Source organism: Lontra canadensis, unplaced genomic scaffold (assembly GCF_010015895.1).
Source record: "Lontra canadensis isolate GAN:19392208 unplaced genomic scaffold, GSC_riverotter_1.0 scaffold37, whole genome shotgun sequence".
Taxonomy (NCBI): domain Eukaryota; kingdom Metazoa; phylum Chordata; class Mammalia; order Carnivora; family Mustelidae; genus Lontra; species Lontra canadensis.
In genome coordinates, this window is record NW_022631031.1 from 1554850 (window position 1) to 1577089 (window position 22240).

The following is a 22240-nucleotide window of genomic DNA, read 5'->3' on the forward strand; positions in this document are numbered from 1 at the left end:
ACACACACACACACACACACACACACACACACACACACACACACACAAACACACACACACACACACACCCTGAGGTTTTTGCTCACCCCACACTCGCACTGACACACACACACACGCATACTCATACACGCACACACTCGGCTGTACAATGGCAGAATCCCACCTGCAATCCTCCCAGATCACAGCCTCACAGTTTTTCGAGATCTGGCTTCATTTCGACGCAGACGGTGATTATCTCCTCTCTTTTTAACTGTTTGAAGACCCCATGTCCCTGCCCTTTTCTATCCTTTTCCCCTCCCCTGAGCCTCCTAATCCTATTTTCCCTCATTTCTTTACTTCTTCCCCCACCTCCCTAATCTTGTCTCTCCCGCTTCCTCTCAAACCATCAACTTGAAAGTTTCTACGTGTTTTTCTACGTTAGCCCAAAACCTTCAACTTTTTTTTCTCTCCAAGATTGCTAATAGTAGGAAGGCGGGGGAGGAGGAGAGTGAGAGAGAAGGAGCAGAGATAAGGGGACACCACACCCTAAAGTTTCTCTGGCTATTCTTAACATCGTACCATCCTTCTTTTCCTTTAGGGGGTCCAAACTTTGACACGGGGAGAGGGCTGCGCTACCCTTTCCGCATCCTTTCAGAGTTAATCAATGTTGGGGGAGAGAGCTTTGCAGGTGGCCAGAACTATAGCTGTTATGGAAATTGAAAGGGGAAGAAACTCAGAATGAGATGTCTGATACCTGGGTGCCTCTTTGTCTTTTCAGGAAGTGGCTACCTGGAAGGAAAGGAGCTGCAGAACTTGATTCAGGAACTCCAGCAAGCACGGAAGAAAGCTGGATTGGTAGGTTTAAGTTTGCAACCAAGGAAAAAGACCTTCAACCTTAAAACATAAATATTCTGAAGTTTTCATAATGAGCCATCCGCGATCAAGTGGTTTCCAGGGAATGCAGATTTATTGACTTGAGAAAGGAGAGGAAAAGCACCTTTCCGAACTGTGGGGGAGGGGGGGATGAAAAGGGGAGAGAAAGAGATCCCCTAAAGGGAAAAACCTTACACTATGAAATCAGAGCTTTTAAAATATAGATTCTGTACTTGTGCTTGCTTTAATAATGCTTAAAAGTGTGGGTGCATGAGATCTTTTAGCAGATCACCTCGTCTTCGATCGAGTTCTACAAGGTAATTTTTAACTTTAACTGCGTGAGAAGGGGGGGGCGGAGAAATACATTTCTGCCCCTTGGTGGTCAGAAAACAGAGCTGCAGATTATGGATCTCTTGTTTTATTGCTACTTATTTTGAGGTTTGATGTGGTTGGACAGATAAGAAAATGTTCCATCTTGACCTTTCTCACTGGGGGAAAGTTGGACAATTTGTAACATAATAATGACCAAGAACTTAACAAGAAAGATGTTCATTTCTGTTAAGAGGGAGAAACCCAGAAGTCAGAGATGTAAAAAGTAAAACAATTTTAAGAATTTCATATATTTTTTAAAAAGCAAAGCTATACTCTGATTGAAAACAACTAATGGGGTCTTGAAATCAAGGTATATTTGTGATTTAAGCCATTAGGTAATTAAACAAATGACAATTCTTACCAATTATGAATAACTTCCTGTGGGCTTAAATTGACCTGTTAAGATGTTCTCAGCATAAAAATAAAGTATACCCGGGTTTAGAATATAGATGGGATGATTGTACAGAGGAAAATAGGACAAGAATTTTACTAGTATACTGGGGTTTATGTAAGACTACATTTCAGAAGACTGTGTTGGATTTGGGCTAGTTAGAAGTTAATGATTTTGGCCTTTTAACTACTGGCTAGAGATTTTACATTACAAATTATATATAACTTTTATGTCTTTAGAGGAAAACATGGATGTATGTGATCTTTAGCAGATCACCTTAAGCACTGACATATGTATAGATATTTTATAAATATGTTACTAACAGAGTTACTCTTTTTCTAACTAAATTGAAAATTGTGTAATACAGATCTCTGTACAACATATTCAAAAGACTACCAGAGGACTCTGAAATGTATTATAATGTATTACAGAATTATCAGTTGCTAAAATCATGGACGGAATGGATTTAAAACCAGATAACACTCTGGGGATTGTTTTACCCAGATTTAATATTATATAAACCTGGAAGGATCAAATAAAATAGGAAATGTTTTATACACTCTCTCTACACCCTCCCCTCCTTATATATTATCATAAATAAATTCATGTAATATTATAGTTCTATATATCTTTGACTAATAAAGCCAAAACAGTTCCTTATTTCATTTAAAATATCTGTTTGGAATAATCTTACTTGCCATATGGTTTCAAATTAAAACATTGCAAGACACTTCTAGTAGCTAAATGATTTTTTTTAGAATTTTAATATTGTGATTTATTTTCAGTTTAGAAATTCAGATATTTAGAAATTATATTTTTTGAGATTTTTCTTTTCCCATTTAAATATTTGTACTGTTTTGTAAACAAATAACTTCATGTTAGAGTTCTAAAGATTTAAAAGTTTTTTTCTACTGCTCAGGCTCCAATTTTAAGCTATTGGAAATTCTAATTATTAGGTATTAATCCAAAAATAGCAGACTTGAGCACAGGTATGAGATTAAATCAAGTTGATTAATATTTTGATTGTTGAGTATTTTTCTGGGTTATGTGTATAGGCTTTGGATAGTTAAAATCTAAATTGAGATCTAGACTGAGAGGTTCATGTACTGGACAAACACATCCCTATACTACTGGCCTCATTGTAGTAAACCCTTTCTTCTTTTTTTGTAGAACATAAAGACTAATCTTAAAAACCAGTTTTCTTTTCATTTATGGCCACAGGATAACAAATTTCATTGTATTAATGGAAGCACTATTTGGGTTGTCGTATTATTACTGTGAAATTTTAAAAATTTCACTAATTATAAGTGAATATAACTTTTTTTAAAGATTTTATTTATTTGAAAGAAAGGGAGAGAGAGAGCACAAACAGGAGGACTGGCAGAGGGAGAGGGCGAAGCAGGCTCCCTTGAGCCATGAGTCAGCCATGGGACTCCGTCCCAGGACCCTGGAATCACAACCTAAGTGGAAGGCAAATGCTTAACCTACTGAGCCACCCAGGCACTCCAACTGAATATAACATTAATGAAATATAAAAACCCAAAATATTTTCAAAGCTACCCTTTTATACTAAACATGGGATTTTGTCTTTAAATTTGCATTTTATAAAGCTTGATTTTATTATCATTGTCATTACATTTTGTACTGTTTAAAACCTAGATTTTGACATAATTACCACCCAAGAAGTTCACAAACTAAATGTCATGTCTGCTAGTTAAACTAGTGGTACATGTGATTTTTGAGATTTAAAATCAAATTGTTTTTGTTTACTTTAAGGTATGTGCAAAAAACAAAGCTGAAGATCCCACTAATGCCAAGGGATGAACTCTTTCCTTCTCTTACTGCTATAATAAAATTTAATAAATGCAAATTACAATTAAACCATAGAAGAGTTTTGTTACAAAGACTACTTTATAATTAAATTGCTTGATTACCATTTGTTACTTCAATCCTAAAAATATTTACTTTGGTTCAAAAAGAATTCTGCAATAACTAGTAGTAATGATATTCAGCTTCAATATGACTCTTGAACTATATTAACCTACCTATCCCTAAAGCAAACTCATGGGCTAGATAATACCATCATCTTGTTATGATAAAAACTGAGACCTTAATACACTTTCCCAAGGACATAGAATAGGATATTAGTAAAGGTTGACCCATTTTAAATTGGCTTCAGTTGATGCAACAGGGCTATCTAAAATGGGCTATGTTGGAGACCCAAGGGTATAAATTCAACTTCCTGAATACTAGTTCTATATTCAGATCCCTAGTTTACAGTTCATAGCCCTCTAATCTGTCAATATGTGAAGAGATTATGTAAGCAATAGAATAGATTGGACAAAATAATTCAAATGAGATGAAAGCATTCATTTTGTCCCTCTTAAACATATCTTCTTGTACTAAAATACATGGGAGAGAAAACATCTCAGGAAAAAATGGAAACACTGGAAAATTACTCTCTTAAGTTATTCTGGGAGGCAAAGATCCTGAACATATAACCAGTAGCTTTCAATAAGATCATCAAAATTGTTTGTCTCTAATGAAAGTTCAAATTGGTAAAGTCATTTTTTTATCTGAAATTTTTTTAAATTTAATTGTTCAATGTATTTAATCAGTAAATGCCACTTCTGTGTTGGGAACATGAAGATACTAGAAACATTGAAGAGTGACAATGTGAGGCACTCCAACATTCACATTTCTTGCTTGTCCAAACTGAAAACACCTATTATTACTTCCCATGGATAAACGTGTTAAAATAAGGAAAATGTTATAGGGCAATTAGTTGGAACAAGAATATTTCCTGAAGGAAGCAATGTTTAAAGTATATTATATTTAAATTCACTAACAGTCATGAACTCAGTAATTCTGACTACATTTTTAAAGGATAGCATATTCTCAAAACTAAAGAAGATAAATCAGTAATTGATTCAGAAATTATAATAGTAACCCTTTCATTTGAAACCAGTAAATACTGTGTATCAGTTATATCTTCAGTTTTCATGAGAATAGTTCATCAGTGTGCATAATTCTAAATGGTTTCAATTCCAGTTTTTCTTTGCAGAAGTTATTAACATATCAGAAGCACAACTGGTAGTTTTTTTTTTTAAATAAACTTCTTACCTTTTGATATAATTTTAGGAGTTATCACCAGAGATGAAAACCTTCGTGGATCAGTATGGGCAGAGAGATGATGGAAAAATAGGAATTGTAGAGGTAAGGAACTTAGTATTTTTCTGATATATTTTTAAGAAATGAGTTTTATTTTGTACTTGAATCCAACTCAGACAGGATATGACAAGATCATATTTGATTTGATTTGATTTGGAGAGGCTTATTTTGCCTAAGTAAAATGTTATCTTCTATTCAAAATTATAAAATCAAAATGCTAAGAAAGAGACCTTAGAGTTTGCCTAATCCAGAGCCTAAATATAATACATTATAAAACCAAAATGTGGAAAGGTGAAATGGTTTTCCTTTGGTTATGTGCCTATTTGCTGGCATCGGTACAGTTAGAAGCCCAGGTCCCAGACACCTAGACAAGTACCTTTGCCATTACATTACCCTGCCTCACTTGGATAAAACACCAACCAACTACATGGTTCACTGATATTTCTTACTTTACAGTTTTCTGTGTATTTGTAATCACTATGACGATGGCAGAAAGCTGCATCCTGGTTCCTGAAATTCTATTTTAGATTGGCAGTTGACCTTAGTAAAAACAAAGAACTAAAGTTAATGAATATTTTATGATGTGTTATAGGAAAGGATTTCTTCTGAGTCTCTAAAAGATAAAATTGTGGGTGTCAAATCCTATCTTCTGATGAGGACTATTCCTATGGAGGACAAATTTTGTTTATGAGTCAAGGAAGCCAGACTTTGACTATGCATCAGCTCTTCAGCATTCTCAGATTTGTGCAAGAGCTGTTGTTTTCCTTACTCGTACTTTCTGAAGCTCTGGTGTCTCAGCTACTTGATCTCTGCAACCTATTAGAGAAAGTGAGTGGACCGCTTTGTCCAGAAAAATTAATAGGTGATATTTTAAAATATGCCAAATCAAAAGTATAATTATGTTATTATAATATTCTTAGTGTATTAGGTTGTGACGTAGTCTGGCCGTCAACAACATGTAGTCATAATTTACCTTTGATTCAGAGAATTAACTTGGCTTTCAATTAATTGATCTTACAGGACATCTGCCATTCAATGTGAAATGCTTATTTTTAAGCAGCTACCTACAAAAGGAGTTAAGAAAGGACATACTATTATTACCTTTGTAATTAAAACATTTCCCTGGAGTATACACTTTCCCCTTTGCCTTTGTATAACTCATTACAATATACAATATACAAGATAAATTAATGGTACTGGGACTTACAGATTGACACAGATGTAAACTCATCAAGATACAAAATCATTAAGGAAAAGAAAATAACCTTTAAAAGACCATAAATGAGATGAGGTAAATCTATTCAAAATGAATTGGAAAATCTAAAATCAGTGAAATTATAGATGTGGTTATTTCAAAGCTTGACATATTTTATAATATTTTATAATTCCAGTAGAGGAAGGACCATCATCTAATATTCAACATACTTCACCTTAAAGGACTCCAATGGTCTCAGCTATTTATTTTACTTAATTTCTTCAGTGAAAGCAAATTAAACAATAGTATAAAAAAAATCATGATCCAATTCACATGCATTTCACACTTTTAAAAGGACTCGATGAATCTGTTTTGAGTCCAGGTTTTACTATACATGGTAGAGTATTACCACTTAAAAATTACAGTTTGAAGCCGTATTTGAATGAGAGCCTGGGGGCCACTACTAGCAGATGCATTGTCCTAGAAGTTTGAGGAAAGAAATTTCTCTAGAAGTTTGAGATAATAAACTATTATAGAAAAGTTTTATGTGTGAGAAAAGATTGGTAATAGATGAGGATAAAGAAGGTAATGGAGGCTAAAATGAAGAATTGAGAAATTTTATAGTAATCACAGTAAGAAAATTTACATTAGTACGTTAGTATGACAATAAACAATTTCTAAAATGCATTCTCTCATTTGATCCTTGTGACAAAATAAAGGAAGCCTAACTTATAGTATAAGGACCTATTTTATAGCTGGAGAATCTGTGGCTTCAACAGAATTTGACCAAAGAAAAAATAAGAAATAAATGGTGAAACAGCCAGATTCCAGTCGTGTTCCTCTAAACTATTCTACTTTTTTAAAATAATAAATAATCTGTGCATCTTCTGCATTGAAAGAAAATAGTTCCAAGCTTCAGTTGGTTGATTACTTTGGGAAAGGCTTTATGTTTAGCTTGGTTGAACAGGATGCATGAAACATAGAGGAGTTTTCTAGGCAAAGCATTTGAAACATGATTTGGGCAAAGCTTACAGAACAGCTGAAGAAGACACAGTTTAAAGGGAGAAAAACTTTCGAATAAATTCTTATGTGTCTCACTTAACTAACTATCCCAGGACACAGAATTTTTTTTTTTTTTTAATTTATTTGACAGACAGAGATCCTAAGTAGGCAGAGAGGGAGGCAGAGAGAGAGAGGGGAAAGCAGGCTCCCACTGAAGAGAGAGCCCGATGTGGGGCTTGATCCCAGGACCCTGGGATCACGACCTTAGCTGAAGGCAGAGGCTTTAACCTAACACTGAGCCACCCAGGCGCCCCAGGACACAGAATTTTTTGCCTGATGGGACTCCTGGGGAAAACTAGCCAAAACTCCTCATTTTAAGGATGAAGAAACTGAAACCCAGAAAGCTTAAATGCTGTATCCACGGCCCCAGTGGCAGGGAGTGACAACAGGTGTATGCAAGCCTAGATCTGATCATGATTCCAGAATTCTATTCATTAATCTGAGTTATCAGCCACGCGCAAGAGGAGGCGTGGAATGGGGATTAGTTGGAGAGAAGAGCATTAGAATGCGAGAGCAGAAAGAATGATCACTGCAGGCGTTCATAGGCATGCTGATTAGGTCTAGAGTGGGTAAGTAGGAGTGATGAGAGTAAAGAGAGGTTCTGAAAATCATTGGAAAGAAGAAATTGAAAGTTAAAGATTATGAGTCATAAAGAAGGAGAGGAAGAGTGGGAATGCCCAAATTTATACCACATCCTGGCGTGTCCACTAGGAAGTTGAATAAAATAAAGTTCATCTTTTTTTTCCCCCACTTGCTAAGAAATCCTATATATAACATGGGACACAAATACACACACTCTAGCCAGCCATGATGGAATGGGAAACCCCATGCTTTCCAAAATTTACGATAATCTACCTAGTCACATCAAGATAATGTCGCTTTATTGCTCAAAGGGAAAAGAAGTTAGTTGTTCCTATAGATTTAATAGGCATACAGATGGGATCCTCAAAAATCGAATTAAGGCAAACCAAATGATATTCATGTGGTAGTCTGCTTTCCTATTGGAAATGAGCTAAAGTGATTTGACTTTAATTGAAATGTGTTGTTCAAAAGATCAGAAAATATATTGATTAATTTTCAGAGTTCTATCCTGAAATGGACTGACCTTGCAAACAACATGCTTTTGCTATCCAGAAATACGTAAAATGAAGGGTAGTATATAGATGTCGTTCTTCTGAACTTTTAAAATTTCATGTCTTTAGACTTTAAAATTCACACAAATACAGTTTATTTATAAAGAGATTGTTAATATGAATTCAAAACAGGAGCACTGAAATTTTGAGATACTTTAACAAACACCATGACAGTCAAAAAATGTTCTAAATTTATTCAGGCTAATAGCTTTATTGCGGGGAAGCCTGGTTAAAATAATTAGAAAGGAAGACTGAATGATTCAGCAGATAATATAAGTGCCAGAGATGAAATTTCTAGTAAGTACAGATATCTCCCTTAGTAGGATACCAACTCTAAGTTTTTCACCTAATCCCTTGGGCAACGTGTGGGAAACTACCATCCTCTTCAATTTTTTTTTTTTTTTTGTATTTGTCCAGGTCAGTGCATACACTGAAAAAAAAAAAAAAGATCTAAAAGCTATTTTAATCCTAAAACTGTAACATCTCTCCCAGGGAGGCAGACACTATTTTCCCTCTTTTCTTCCACAGTAGGATTTGAGCATGTAGGTTTAGCTATAGTGAATGTAATTTTTCATAGCAGACTACTTTTTCACCTCAGAATTTGGGGAAATGATGAACAGTAAAATCAGATTAAAAACTTCTCTCCAGATAAATAATTTTCAATGATTAGGGAAAGGTTTTTGATTGGAGATTTTAATGGAGCATGATGGTTAAAGACAAAGGCTTCAAAAGTCAAGAAAGTCAGATGGTCGGATTTTTCAAATCTGGTTCACACTAAATGATAGCAATTCATTTATCCTCTCTGCCTGTTTCTTTGTAAAGAGGGACGGTATATAAGTACCAACATCAAATGTGAGAAAGCAGATCAAACAAATACATCAATCTGGCACACTGTAGTAGTTGCTATCATTATTTTTTAAAAAACTGAACATCTACACCATTCTTCTGAAGACCAAGACTTAGAACAACTTCTTATATAATTTTTCATATTGAAATTATTAAACTCAACTGGCCTTAAATTTATGTAAGATTATTTGCTTTCCAAATTTCTTGGAATCACTTAATTGCCTAGGAGGAATACTGCTCTGGTTTCCAAATGAAAGAAGTGAATGCTCTGTTAATACGTGTTGACGGAGGTTAACATGCACCACCAATGTCTTTAAGGATTATGCTTCATGTGTGCTTTGACTTACGTAGCTTGGTCACTTATGTTTTTAGTAAAATTGCCCATTGTGTGTGCTCTCTTTGTAACTAATACTTGAAATTTATCACTACATCTCCTTTTTTGAAATCGTGGGAATAATGTTTGAAATTATCTGCTTCCCTATGAGGTTCTTACCCACAGTGACTATGAATCCCCAGTATCTAGCACAGTGCCTAGTAGGTTCTGAATCATAGCTATATGAGCTACAGCAAAGAATTTCAGCCTGCTCCAAGACATAAGAAGAGGGTTCTACATTATGCTTAGGAATAAAACAGAAGTGTAAAAACCCTGTGACATGTTCAGTTCCCTGGGAAGTGGATCTAAGTCGAAAATGAGCAATAAATAAATTTATTAGGAGGTGCTCTTAGAACCAATACCTGTTGAGGGGAAATAAAAAGAGCAGGACTGGCCAGAGGGAGACAGTGGTCCGTGATATAGTCTCGGACTATATAGTAGAGGCTTCGGTTGACCCTACAGCGGACTTGAAAGCTGCAACGGCTCCTCACAGAAGTCCCAAATTGAGTGACAGGGCTGTGCCTTTTTCTCTTCACGTGGATGAGTCATAGGACACAGTATCCTTGGGAAGGCAGCTCTCTTCAGCCTAGATAATCTCCCAAAGGCACCCCAGAGGCTCTCCCAAAGTAACACTCTCAGCACCTTTTAAAGAAACCTCTGGGTAGAGGATCACAATATCCACCCCAAATCTATCCACAATTCAGTAATAAGTTATTTGAATTATCTCCAAAGGAACTTTAGTTAGAGCTTATGCTAACCCTAGGCCATGCTCCATTGCCTTCATTCATAAATTCAGTAAGGTATTTACTGACATTTTTGCAGGTGCTGGGCAAAGAAAGAGTAATAAGACAGAGACCCTATCCTCAAGATGTGTGTAGTTTTTATGTATCTAGGAGAGACAGGCAACTTTTATTTCCCCACTCTCAGTGACAGGTACCAGTTCTCACACCTGAAGCTCTGAGGAATTCTGGTTACAATCATCTGCCTTCTAATTATTGCCTTGATATTCTTCCCTCTTTTTCCAAACCATAACGAAGTTTTGCGCGTTCATAAAAGAACAGTCAGGCAGCCCAAGGATTAAGAAATTACCAGCAACCTTGGATCAGACAATAGTGAATATTTCCATGGACAGCAGGGACTTAACAAATCTGAGAATAAAGCCACCTTACTTGACACCTTCAATAAAAGACCTCTCCTACTTTGTAGAAATGCTCTAAGACACTAGTGCTGGAGAGTTACTGCACCCAGCTCTGAAATTTGAACATTGATTCCCAGTGTATTGATGGAAGCGTCAACAGATGGACCAAAGGTGAAACACACCTTTAAAAAGATGATTTATGTTCACTATAGTTACATCCTATCCACACATATTCATAGTTTCTCTTTTAATGGTTAGCTTGTTTCATTATAATCTTTTACATGTTTGAGATGCTTTTCTAATGATTAAAATAGGATGGCTGTATATTCAGTTTAACATTACAGTTCAAACTAATAGATTCAAAATGTGCATGTAGATATAGTCTGTAATGTTTTAAAATAAATGAAACTGAGGAGGACCAAAATGACATGGGAAAAAAAATACACATTTTTACTATATATGCAGAACAATTTTACCATCTCTATATTTGACATTCTAGAGACCTCTAAATTTTATGCCAGTCATACGAACTCTAATTTTTGAGACAAAGATGGTTAAATTTTCCCTTATTTTACATTAGTAATTACTTACTAGTTCATTCTTTTATTTTTGTGTGTGTGTAATTTTTTTAAGAAAAGTTACATTTCAGGGCGCCTGAGTGGCTCAGTGGGTTAAAGCCTCTGCCTTCACCTCAGGTCATGATCCCAGGGTCCTGGGATCGAGCCCCGCATCGGGCTCTCTGCTCAGCAGTGAGCCTGCTCCTCCCCCCTTCTCTGCCTGCCTCTCTGCCTACTTGTGATCTCTGTCTGTCAAATAAATAAAATCGTAAAAAAAAAAAAAAAGAAAAGAAAGAAAAGTTACATTTCGTTGAAAATACAGCTATTAAAATTCAAGCAATATAGAAAATTGCAATGAAGATAGTAAAAACAAATACTACAGATCATGTTAAGTAGGTATTTTTAATGAAGTAAAATTATCAACCAATCCCTAGCATTTAGGTCAGGCATATAATGCATTGAGGACCACCCTAGGCATATAGGTGATTCAGACAAAGCATGGTCCCTGCCTTCCAGAAATGGATGGGCCAACAACAGCTTACAAAGTGGTATCTGACAAGTTACATACCGATAACTAAAAGAATTGGCATTAGCTATTTCCTATTTCCCAAATGAATGCTTATGTAAATGCACAACTATACTCGTGACCTTTGTTTCAAAATAAGAAAAGGTCTTCTGAGCAGTCATATTAACATTCTAATAAGATATATGGCTCCGTTCCTTAGTTTCACTTCCATATGTAATGTCTATAAGCTGAATGGATCTAATTTGAGGTATTAAAGACATAAAAACACATAAATTTGAAAAGATACATTTTATATTAAAAAGCTTTAATATACCTAAATGGATGAAATTTTTTTTAAAGGGACATGGGAGATAGATTTTCCTATAATTTGGTAGAAATTTTGGAACGGATACTGAACTTGAGGTTGATCCATACCAAAGGCGCTTAGTCTAAAGTCCAAGGATGAGGGTCCATGCCTGAACTTCAAGGAAATTAGGTGAAACATTGTATGTGTAGTTTCATTCTTTAATGGTGAAGATGTAGTGATTCTAAGAGTCTCAAAGTCATTTTGAACCCAGTACATTTAAGAGACATTGGTTTCTACTTCATAACTCCTTATTTTAGTGATGAAGGTACTAAGTTCCAGAAGTGGCTGAGGGAGTTGCTGGGGACCACAGCTAATTAGCAGCTGAGCCAGGAATAGAACCCATGCCTGCAGTGAGGCCATCAATCCAGCTCCCTCCCTCCTACACATAACAGATTACAGTCATCTTAAAATGGGATCTGGAGCCCTTTTTAAAAAAAAAAAAAAAAAAAAAAAAGAGGAGGAGGAGGAGGATTCTAAAGTTATAAAATGAGATCTAAGGAGACAGGTCAGAGGGTCATAAATAGGGTCTTAAACCCAAGCCCTGGATCTGAAGTGGACATCCTCTTAGCCTAAACCAACAATTTGAGAACTATTTCTTCCAATTACTGTTTCATTTTCACTCTTCATCGTGAATTGTCTTTTCCACCTCTCTTTCCACTGCCTTATAATAGTCTTCAGTTTATCCTTTAAAAAATATATATTTTATTTATTTATTTGGGGGGGGGGTGGCAGAGGGAAAGGAAGAGGGAGAAACGGACTCCCCACTGAACAGGGAACCTGACACTGATGTGATCCCAGAACTCTGGGATCATGACCTGAGCTGAAGGTAGACTTTTAACCAGCTGAGTCACCTCGGCGCCCCTGTCTTCAGTTTATCTTTCCTGCATCTCTTAGGCGTTCTCCTCAGATCTGGGGATGCATTTTTTTCCTTCTTTCCTTTACCCTCCATTCGCATTTTTCATACTTTCTTTGCTTCTCCGTGTCATGTATATCTCTACACATACCACATTCTGTGCACCCTGAGAAGAGCAGCAGTGCTCTGTGGCACGGAAGAGATGAAGGTTCAAGCCACCGGGATGAATCTACTTGGATGTCCAGCAGATAAGGAGTGGTTAGACCTGTGTTATCTGAGCTTTCTGAACACACCTGCTATAGCCACCTCACTGACCAGGCAGCCCCGTCACTCAGGGGCACCCACGCATTAGAAAAGACAATGCTTCTCTGGGGGAACAAAGTATTAGAAAGGGAAGGTCAGTCCTAACGTTTTTCCTCTCCTGGTTTTCTAGAATAAAACTTCAATATATTCAAGAAAACCAAGCAGGAAGTAATGATAAGGGTTGCTTCCCTTACAACTTTTTAAATCTTTTTCAGTTGGCTCATATATTACCCACAGAAGAGAACTTCCTGCTGCTCTTCCGATGCCAGCAGCTTAAGTCCTGTGAGGAATTCATGAAGGTAAAATAGAGCTCTGTCCATGAGTGAGGTCTTCAGAAAGTTACTTAGTGTAGGAAAATTGTTGTGTATTTTTTAATCTATTTGGTTTTCCTTATCCAAAATTACTTGCAGACATGGAGAAAATATGATACTGATCACAGTGGCTTCATAGAAACTGAGGAACTTAAGGTAAGCAAATAAAAACCTGTTTTTTCCTCTTGAACAGAATTATGAACTCTTTTTAAAAAAACTTCCCACAAAAGAAACTTACATTGAGCAATGGCACATTTTCACCCACTCTTCCACATCATTAATGAAGTACCAGATTAAAAAAGAGACATCAAGTACTTCTCCAAAATCTATTCAGGAATGCAAAAAAAAAAAAAAATAGCATTTTCTGTTATATAAACAAGTTGTTATACTAGATAGAACAATAATATTCTAAGCCAAATAAGATGCTCCTTTTCATTGAAATTTGGCATTTTATTTTATAAATTAAACGAATATAAACAGATTTCTCTCCCAAGAGAAAGACAAAGAAACAATTGTTGGACACCTACAATATGTATGCACATTATTTTATCTAATCTTCATGTGAGTTCGGAAATCACTACTACCTTCATGAGGAAAAAGATTAAGAGTTTAGTGATATAGTGAGGCCACACAGAAAGACGATGCTGGGTTGCAGTGTTTAAACCCAAACTCCTCTGCCTCCAGGTCCCCTACCCATTCCATAAGACCTCCTGCCTCTCAACAAGAACAACAACAAAGTTCTACTATAATCAAACTTCTGAAAAATTTTAACTTTGAAAATGAATTTGTCAGTTCATCTCTCCCAGATGTACAGAAGAGCTGGTGGGGGAGGAAAATATATGAAGGAGAAAACAAAGAGATCTAAAATCAAGTTATTGCATCTGCTTTTTTCTTCTTTTAAATGGGAATAATAATACCTTTCACTCCCATTTACTGTGAAGCTCTAGTGAAATTCTGTATATGAAAGATTTTGTGAAATACACATGGCACAATACATTGTATTACTCATTAACTCAATAATTTAGTAGCCTTTCAGAAGTATGGCAACATTCTTTCTGTCATTTCCTTAAACTGACCCCAAGATTTCTCAGTCCAGAGACCCTATTTTGTCAGTCTCAGGGATAGAGAGTAACTAAACAGGAGGCAAATTAATATACTTATGTGGCAGGTATAGTATTAGGTGCTTGAAATGTATTTTAAGATTTAATCCTCTCAGAAAACCTGCAAGACATGTATTATCATTTCCATTATACAGAGAAACAGAAATTTAGAGAGATTCGATTTTTCAAATTTACCTAGCTGCTCATGAAAGAATCTAGACTATCTGATAATGATTCTTGTCAAGTGTAGAAATAGGAATATCAAATTCAGTTTCCTTGTCATGGTTTAATATGGCTTGAGTCACAGACAATTTTAGAGATGGAACTAGGACATTTGCATCACTGTAAAATTGCTCTAACACAGTCAACAGCAGCCTCTTGGAAATATAAACATTTCTAATGTGAAAACAATATATTTTATACAGACTTGCAGCACAACAACCTAGAGCTCACGAGGTAACAGTTAAGCTATTGTGTCTTTATTCTATAGGACAAAAAAACCAAACTTTTAAAAATCATTTCAAGTTCATCATGAAAACCTTAGCTCATTTCTAATACTGACCTTCTTTGTTCTACATTTTATTCTCAGAAAGAGATTCTAAATAGAAGTCCTCCTCTCTGGGGAATTTTGAAGATAAGTTGGTATTCTTTTTTAATGGATCTTTCAAGAAAGCTAATTTTAAGATCCATAATAGAGTAAAACATCACTTGCTCTCAGACACGACTTTGAATCTCAGCGGCCCCAGGTTTCTCCCAGGCTATTTTTGTGACCACCATTTTAGTCTCTGATGAAGCTTTTTAACCCAATTAATCTCTGACAAAAGACTCATAAGGCTCAAAAATAAAATTCACCCCCAATACATAACTTTGAATTTTCCATGCTTCACTTTGGATTTGAAATGGAATGCTTGAAATGAAAATGCATTTAATCAAACCAAGAAAAAGGTCTCCTTCCTCAAAAAGAATAAAGTTAAACCAGCCCAGCAGAATTCGTACATTTGGGAAGAAGATAAACCACTGCAGAACCAAAGAAACCCAATCCTTCAATATATCCAAACACAGTATCTGCTTAGTTTTCCATAACTGCATTAATTCATTTTTGGAAAAAAATAAAGGAGTCACAAATGAACATCTCCAGACAAAATGAATATTATATGCCTAAGTGTTAACACTGTCATTTATGTGGTTTTTGGAAAACTTTTGATTTATTTCTGTTTAAAAAAACTTAACTCCCTCCTAAACTCCAACTGTCAAATTAATAATGATCTCTTTTCATCCTTCCCACAATAATCTCTATTTTAATATGATTCTCATACCCTTCAAGGATTAGAGAACATCATCTGTGGCCAACTGTCTTAGTCTGAACAGCCAGCTGAAGCTTTCTAACCAAGGTGTTTGGGACTGCATTCAGCCCAAAAGCTACGTGACTGGCCCTTCAGAGAAACAAGCTTCCTATAGTCTATAAACCTCACAGTTTGTGAGCACGAAAAATGCACTTCAGATGATAGGTAGCTCTCCAACTGGCTTGCTAATAATTTTCACTCCTGTTACAATGGCAGAGAGAGGGCCCTTGTGTTTCTTATAGGAAAGCCATATGAGCTTCTATGAAGATATCATTATGTAGAAATGCACCCATTGGGCTGGCTGGTATACAAGCTTGTACTCAGATTCCTACACAGTGTACAATCCAGATACACATTTAATTGAAGTCATAAAAGCAGTGCAACATAGACCACAACAGATCAGGTCTCAGTAAAAGGCAGATATCTTACCTGTCAGAGGCAGCATCGTGGCTGGAATGCCAAGTGAACCAAGTGGCATAATCTCCCTTCTGAGGTCCTCTCCTCACCCAGCTCTATCCTCCAAAGGAGGCTTTCTTTGCATTCTCGGGACATTCCATTTCAAGGCAGGCTGAAATGGAAATAGATTATAGGTTACTTATGACACTTACCTGAGTGTTCTTTTTCTTAACAGAACTTTCTAAAGGACCTGCTGGAAAAAGCAAACAAGACTGTCGATGATACAAAACTAGCTGAATATACAGACCTAATGGTAAGACTGATCTTGGAGAGACAGTAGCCAAGAACCTATGAAATATTACAGTGTTCTTGTTAATTCTCAAGGCTGTGGAGGATGAGATAAATAAACCATGTGGGCATTACATACATTTAGGTATCATTTCACTTGAAAAGTAAGACCAAGTGAGTGCTGTCATCATTGGTTTAAGGCTCAACACATGAGCATTTCCTTTCTTGTGGAGGTAATTTATATCTATCAAAAGATCATTTTTCTTACAAAGCCAGTGTTATAATTTATACACATGTAAGTTATATTGTAGATACATAAATTAGATAACTAAAAACATTTTTTGAAGGTTCTGAATTTGTTTTTATCATGACTCACAAAATCATTAATTTTGTAAGAGTTTAAACAGAACTTACAACTACTTTATTGAGTGACTAAAAATAAAAAAAAATGGGCATTTTAGAATACTGTCTTGGTGCTTGCATGAGGAGTTCCAAATGTACCCTGAGCCTGATGCTATGATAAATAGTGTAACCAAGATATCTTATAGAATGTTGATAATGAGCTAAGGAAACTGCTTTACACATAGACCCTTAATGTTTTAGGAATGAACAAATTTATGAAGTTCTAGATAGAATAATCCAATACCCATGAGGTTCATCAATTTCAAGTAGGTAGTTTCCTCATTTGACACATAGCATTAGAACTATGAAGAAAAGTCTTTGCCAAACTGATTCAGCTATGGGTCAATATTTTGGCAACATTATAATTTTTGAAATCCAGGCAAAATTTTTTAAATTGTCCAAATCAGTACATATATTTATACATGCTTTAAGTACTGTAAAGGTACAGTGAATTCTTACCTTACAGATTTACATAAATACCCCACAATAGTGCATATTATAAAAATTATGTTCTATTAGTTTGATAAAGGAATTAGGCTTTTTAGTTACCCTTGGAAGTCATCTTATACAAGGCTTGATTATAAACCTCAGTTATGAGGCTTACTTTCAAACTGTGAGCCTACTTTTATGCAGAGGGGGAAAAAAAAACACTAAAACTTTACTATTGTCTTATTTGCTATAGAATATTATAAAGCGGGACTAATCTTTAATTTCAAAATTGAAAATTTTTCATTGCAAGAAAGCATCTTCTTTAATCCATAGCACTAGCATACAAATATGTCACAGTGGGCACATCTAAGCTCTGAATAGTTTATGGGAAATGGACAATAACCTACATTTATCAATTTTCTGTTTTGTGCCAGCCTTATGGGATGTCTATTTAAAGTAAGAACTCCTTTCAGGTAGAAATTTGAAGCAGTCTTTTAAAAACTACTCAGATGGGAGTTTTCCCCCTGTTGGACTGGCCTGGCATATCTGATTCAATGTCATAAACCAGTTCAAATCTGAGAGGCAAATTAATCAAGTACTAATTAAGATTTAAATATATATGTAGGGAAATAGTCCCCTATGGACACTAAATTGTGTGCTCAGGTGTCCAGTGTCTTGGTAGACAGTTTGGTGATATCAGAACTTATGGTCAACAATTTATAAAATGTGTCAGTATCAGACTCTGAAAAAATCTGCCTCCTACAAAGCATTCTTAGAACATTTCAAAACAGACACTGTTCTTTTTCTCCTTAAAGAGACTTCACTAAACCTATAACCATTATGACCTGATCACATTTTTTGAAAACACAAAAATAATGTTGCTTTTTCACATATGTAGCATGCAAACTTTATATATTTTAATATATCTCATCTATAGGCCCTCCATGTACAACAATAGTTGCTACTTTCTAAAAACATTCATGCTTCCTGAATAAGAGTATGAGTGTATTTATATCTGGATGGGTCTTGGTGTATGATGTGAATCTAAGTATGGTGAGGAGGTATCTACTATCCATGGAAAATAATTGAAAATTAGTCAAAAATTCTGTTCTCTTAAGAATTTATTCATACTATCTGCCTATTGCTTCTCTTTGTGATTTATGCTATAAAAGAGGGAGACCAATATTTATTTTCATATTATTGTTTGGAAAATTTTAGAATATACTTTACACTGCCAGACACCAACTCTCCCACATCTTGACACATACACATAGTTGAAAGAAAAATAAATTACTGTATTGTGTAATTTAGCTAAGATCTTTATTACCTTGACTATTCTATATTATCCTGATAAACTTTGGCAATTGACCCAACTTATAGAACTGAAAATTTGCACTAGAAGTTTAATAAAAGCTAGTTTCTAGAATTTTACAGTCTATATGAGTAATTGATAACTCCAAATACTTTACTTTGAATTTTCTTCTCCTTCCTACAATAAATCATTCTTCAGTGGTTACAATAATAACCTTCTGTCTTTCAGCTGAAATTATTTGATTCAAATAATGATGGGAAGCTGGAATTAACTGAGATGGCCAGGTGAGTTTAAGTACACAGGTGGGGCACCTGGGTGGCTCAGTGGGTTAAGCCCCTGCCTTCAGCTCGGGTCGTGGTCTCAGGGTCCTGGGATTGAGCCCCACATCGGGCTCTCTGCTCGGCGGGGAGCCTGCTTCCTCCCTCTCACTCTGCCTGCCTCTCTGCCTACTTGTGATCTCTCTCTGTCAAATAAAATATTTTTTAAAAAGAAAAAAAAAGTATACAGGTATTGTAATAAATTGATCCTTACCCAAAAAATCTAATCTATTATTATTTCTCTCTCAAAAGGTTACTACCTGTACAGGAGAATTTTCTTCTTAAATTTCAGGTATTTCTCTTTTCCCTACCATAAACAATATTTTCCTTGAAAAGTTAGACTGTGGGAGATTTGCCAAGGGAAACACAATGAAATAGGATAGTAACACTTTAACCTTTGCTCTCTTCTCTATCATCCAGGGAGTCAAAATGTGTGGGAAAGAGTTCAATAAAGCTTTTGAGTTATATGATCAGGTAAAAGTTCTTTCTTATCTATAATTTGGTTATTCAGAAGAATTTGGAAAATTCTCACAGGGAAGAAACCCTAAAACTCACGGTCCATATTACAAAAAACATGAGCTATTAAACTTAATCAGCCAATTTACTCTTGTCATCTTATCTTGTCATTTGGTATTCCCAATTAGATGATTTTGGATTCAAGGCCCATGCTACAATTGATCTATTTTGAGGCTTTGAATAAGATACCAAACTCCTCTAACCCTCGGTTTCCTCATTTGTAAACAGGAGATCATACCCACTTTCCAGGGTGGGAGGAGGATTAAGTTAGTTGAAAATATCCAGGAGAATCCTCCCCGTATAATAGATGGTAACATCATGTATATGAGGAAAGGCTGTTTGTGATGTCAGTAGTTACCATCTTTTATTTTTTCCTAATTTCCCTACTCCTGGATCAGATCACTCCTCTGTGGGCTCTGATACAGCTCTGCCACTACCTGGTGTGACATCAGCCTAGTCACACAGCTTCCCCAGGCCTCAGGGTCTGTATTCACGTGAACATACTTAACGACAACCTAATTACTTCAACAGGAAGGGATACTGTTAACATAAAGTGAGACGTTATATGTAAAAGTACTTCAAAAAGTTCAAAGTGTTTTTTAAATGTAAGGTGTTGCATGAGAAGCAATTCACATATATTTTGGACCTTTGGAGCAATTAAGAATTTGGAGGGTCTGACATTAAGATGTTGGAATATCTGCCAAGTATGCAGTAGGGAGACTTTGTGAAGAATCAGTTACTTCCGTTTTCTTACACCCCCTGCTATTGTGCAGTGGGTTGTAAACTGGTTTATTTCTGCTCCCTCAGGATGGCAATGGATACATAGATGAAAACGAATTGGATGCTTTACTGAAAGATCTGTGTGAGAAGAATAAACAGGTAATCTAGTTACCATGCCACTCACTTTTTAAGCAGACTATAAGGATCCATCTAGAAGCACCACACATCCGTTTTTGGAAATCTACTTTAAAGATTTATAGAGCAGCAGAAGTAGAATTCAATTCTTAACCTGATTTGGTACTGGCCTAAAACTGTGTAACTGTGATAAATAGATTTTTAAACAACCTTGAGATTATTCATATTTGTGGAAGAATTTAATCTACCTCTTAATGGATTGATGTAACAAGAAGTTGTCATCCTACATTTTATCACTTGACAGTGGTTAATTAACTTCCATATTTAGCTGGATAACAATGCTATCTATATTCTATACAGGATCTGGATATTAATAATATTCCAACATACAAGAAAAGCATAATGGCTTTATCAGATGGGGGGAAGCTGTACCGAACGGATCTTGCTCTCATTCTCTCTGCTGGAGACAACTAGAGTTGGTGACCATGACCATTTACTAGCGATACATTGTATCTAACAATAACTGTGCACTATAAGGGAGTAGGCTGTATTTTCTTTTGTATCTGTAAATTTAACTGCATTTAGATGATTACCCAGGATGTGTGGCACATTCTTTTCAGTTTGTTTCTACACTGTTTGTAATGTACAGTTTTTGTAACTACATGACTGAAAAAGGAGAAAGTCTCGGCTTAAGCCAGTCAATAGACCCAACTGAAAAAAAAAAAATAACTGAACATATTCTTGCTTTCATAAATATAGTTGGACAAGATTTCCCTGAAAATTCCACTAGGATTAATCTCTAAAATTCTAGTCTCTGATGTGTAAATGCACATTTGTAACTAATTAGTTACCATTTCAGACAATCACAGGTCTGTCCCACAAAATAGTCTTAAGCTGTATTTCCAGTTATTAGGAAGAATGTGCTTTCGCATCTAAAATACCAAAATATCAATCAATAGTTAGTTATTCGTGGCTCTATGAGGTTAACAGTCTCACTAGACAAGACTTAGTTAATTAATCAACAACACGTCTACTGCTTGAATCCATACCAAGCTATTGGTTCAAGTTAATCTGATAACAAGGAAAGATAGCACAGATGACACAAATCTGTCTGATTCTACATCTGTATTTCCAGGAAGCCTACTGTCAGAGAGTATGACCTTAATCCATTTTCTAAACTGTTTTCACGTGTTGCAGATTATAATTATTCTAGTCAACTGCTGTTTCTATGTCATATTGTGTGATCTCTGATTAAATTATATATGCCTAGTATCCTGGTGTCTACTTTGCATACTTCCTGGATTTTCTTCCTATGTAGGACTGTCCATTTCCACCAAGGGTATCTGCTGCCTCTGAAAATATTTTTTTCTAGCTATAACAACTCTATTTTTTACTACATAATTAAATTTTAATGTAAAATTCATAGCACCCTGATTGTTGAATGTTATATCATCAATAATTTTGTGTATTCTGTGAATTCTATATATTTCGTATTGCGATCACCATTCAAGATAGCTCTATTTCTATCCGCAAATAGTTTCAAATGAGTTAAAAATAACATCTGAGGAGAAATACTAATGTAATCATTTAACCTATTTAGCAAGGGAGATTCTATGGTCTTTTGACCTACATCCAAGTCAGTTTCATAGATCTCTAGCTAGAACATCCTGTTACTGGTTACACTTGACATGTAATGGGTGGTAATTTGACACTTTGATTGTGAAGCAAAGAGCTAAGAGACATGTGTCTGTATGAAATTTATAAAGTTACCGCCAAAGAGTTAATGGCTGTGGGTCAGTTTCAATGTCCCCAACTCTATAAATTCAGCGCTACTTTTCTCAATTCATAGAAAT

General features: G+C 35.6%; 1 protein-coding gene across 1 annotated transcript; it reads left to right on the forward strand.

The window, feature by feature from the left end:
- Positions 1 to 57: 57 nt before the first annotated feature.
- CALB1 (calbindin 1) lies at positions 58 to 21116 on the forward strand. Its single transcript, XM_032869073.1, has 11 exons — positions 58 to 227; positions 758 to 834; positions 4757 to 4831; positions 13334 to 13417; positions 13529 to 13585; positions 16504 to 16581; positions 18928 to 18983; positions 19269 to 19308; positions 19437 to 19490; positions 20340 to 20411; positions 20748 to 21116. The coding sequence occupies exons 1-11, from the start codon at positions 149 to 151 to the stop codon at positions 20859 to 20861; spliced, it is 786 nt and encodes a 261-aa protein (XP_032724964.1). The 5' UTR covers positions 58 to 148; the 3' UTR covers positions 20862 to 21116.
- Positions 21117 to 22240: the final 1124 nt, after the last annotated feature.

Bases quoted from the DNA above. Each gene is read 5' to 3' on its own strand.
- CALB1 (XM_032869073.1), top strand. From the start codon at position 149: ATGGCAGAATCCCACCTGCAATCCTCCCAGATCACAGCCTCACAGTTT. The intron at 4,832-13,333 runs GTAAGGAACTTA...AATCTTTTTCAG, and splicing joins GAAAAATAGGAATTGTAGAG to TTGGCTCATATATTACCCAC. The intron at 19,491-20,339 runs GTAAAAGTTCTT...CTGCTCCCTCAG, and splicing joins CTTTTGAGTTATATGATCAG to GATGGCAATGGATACATAGA.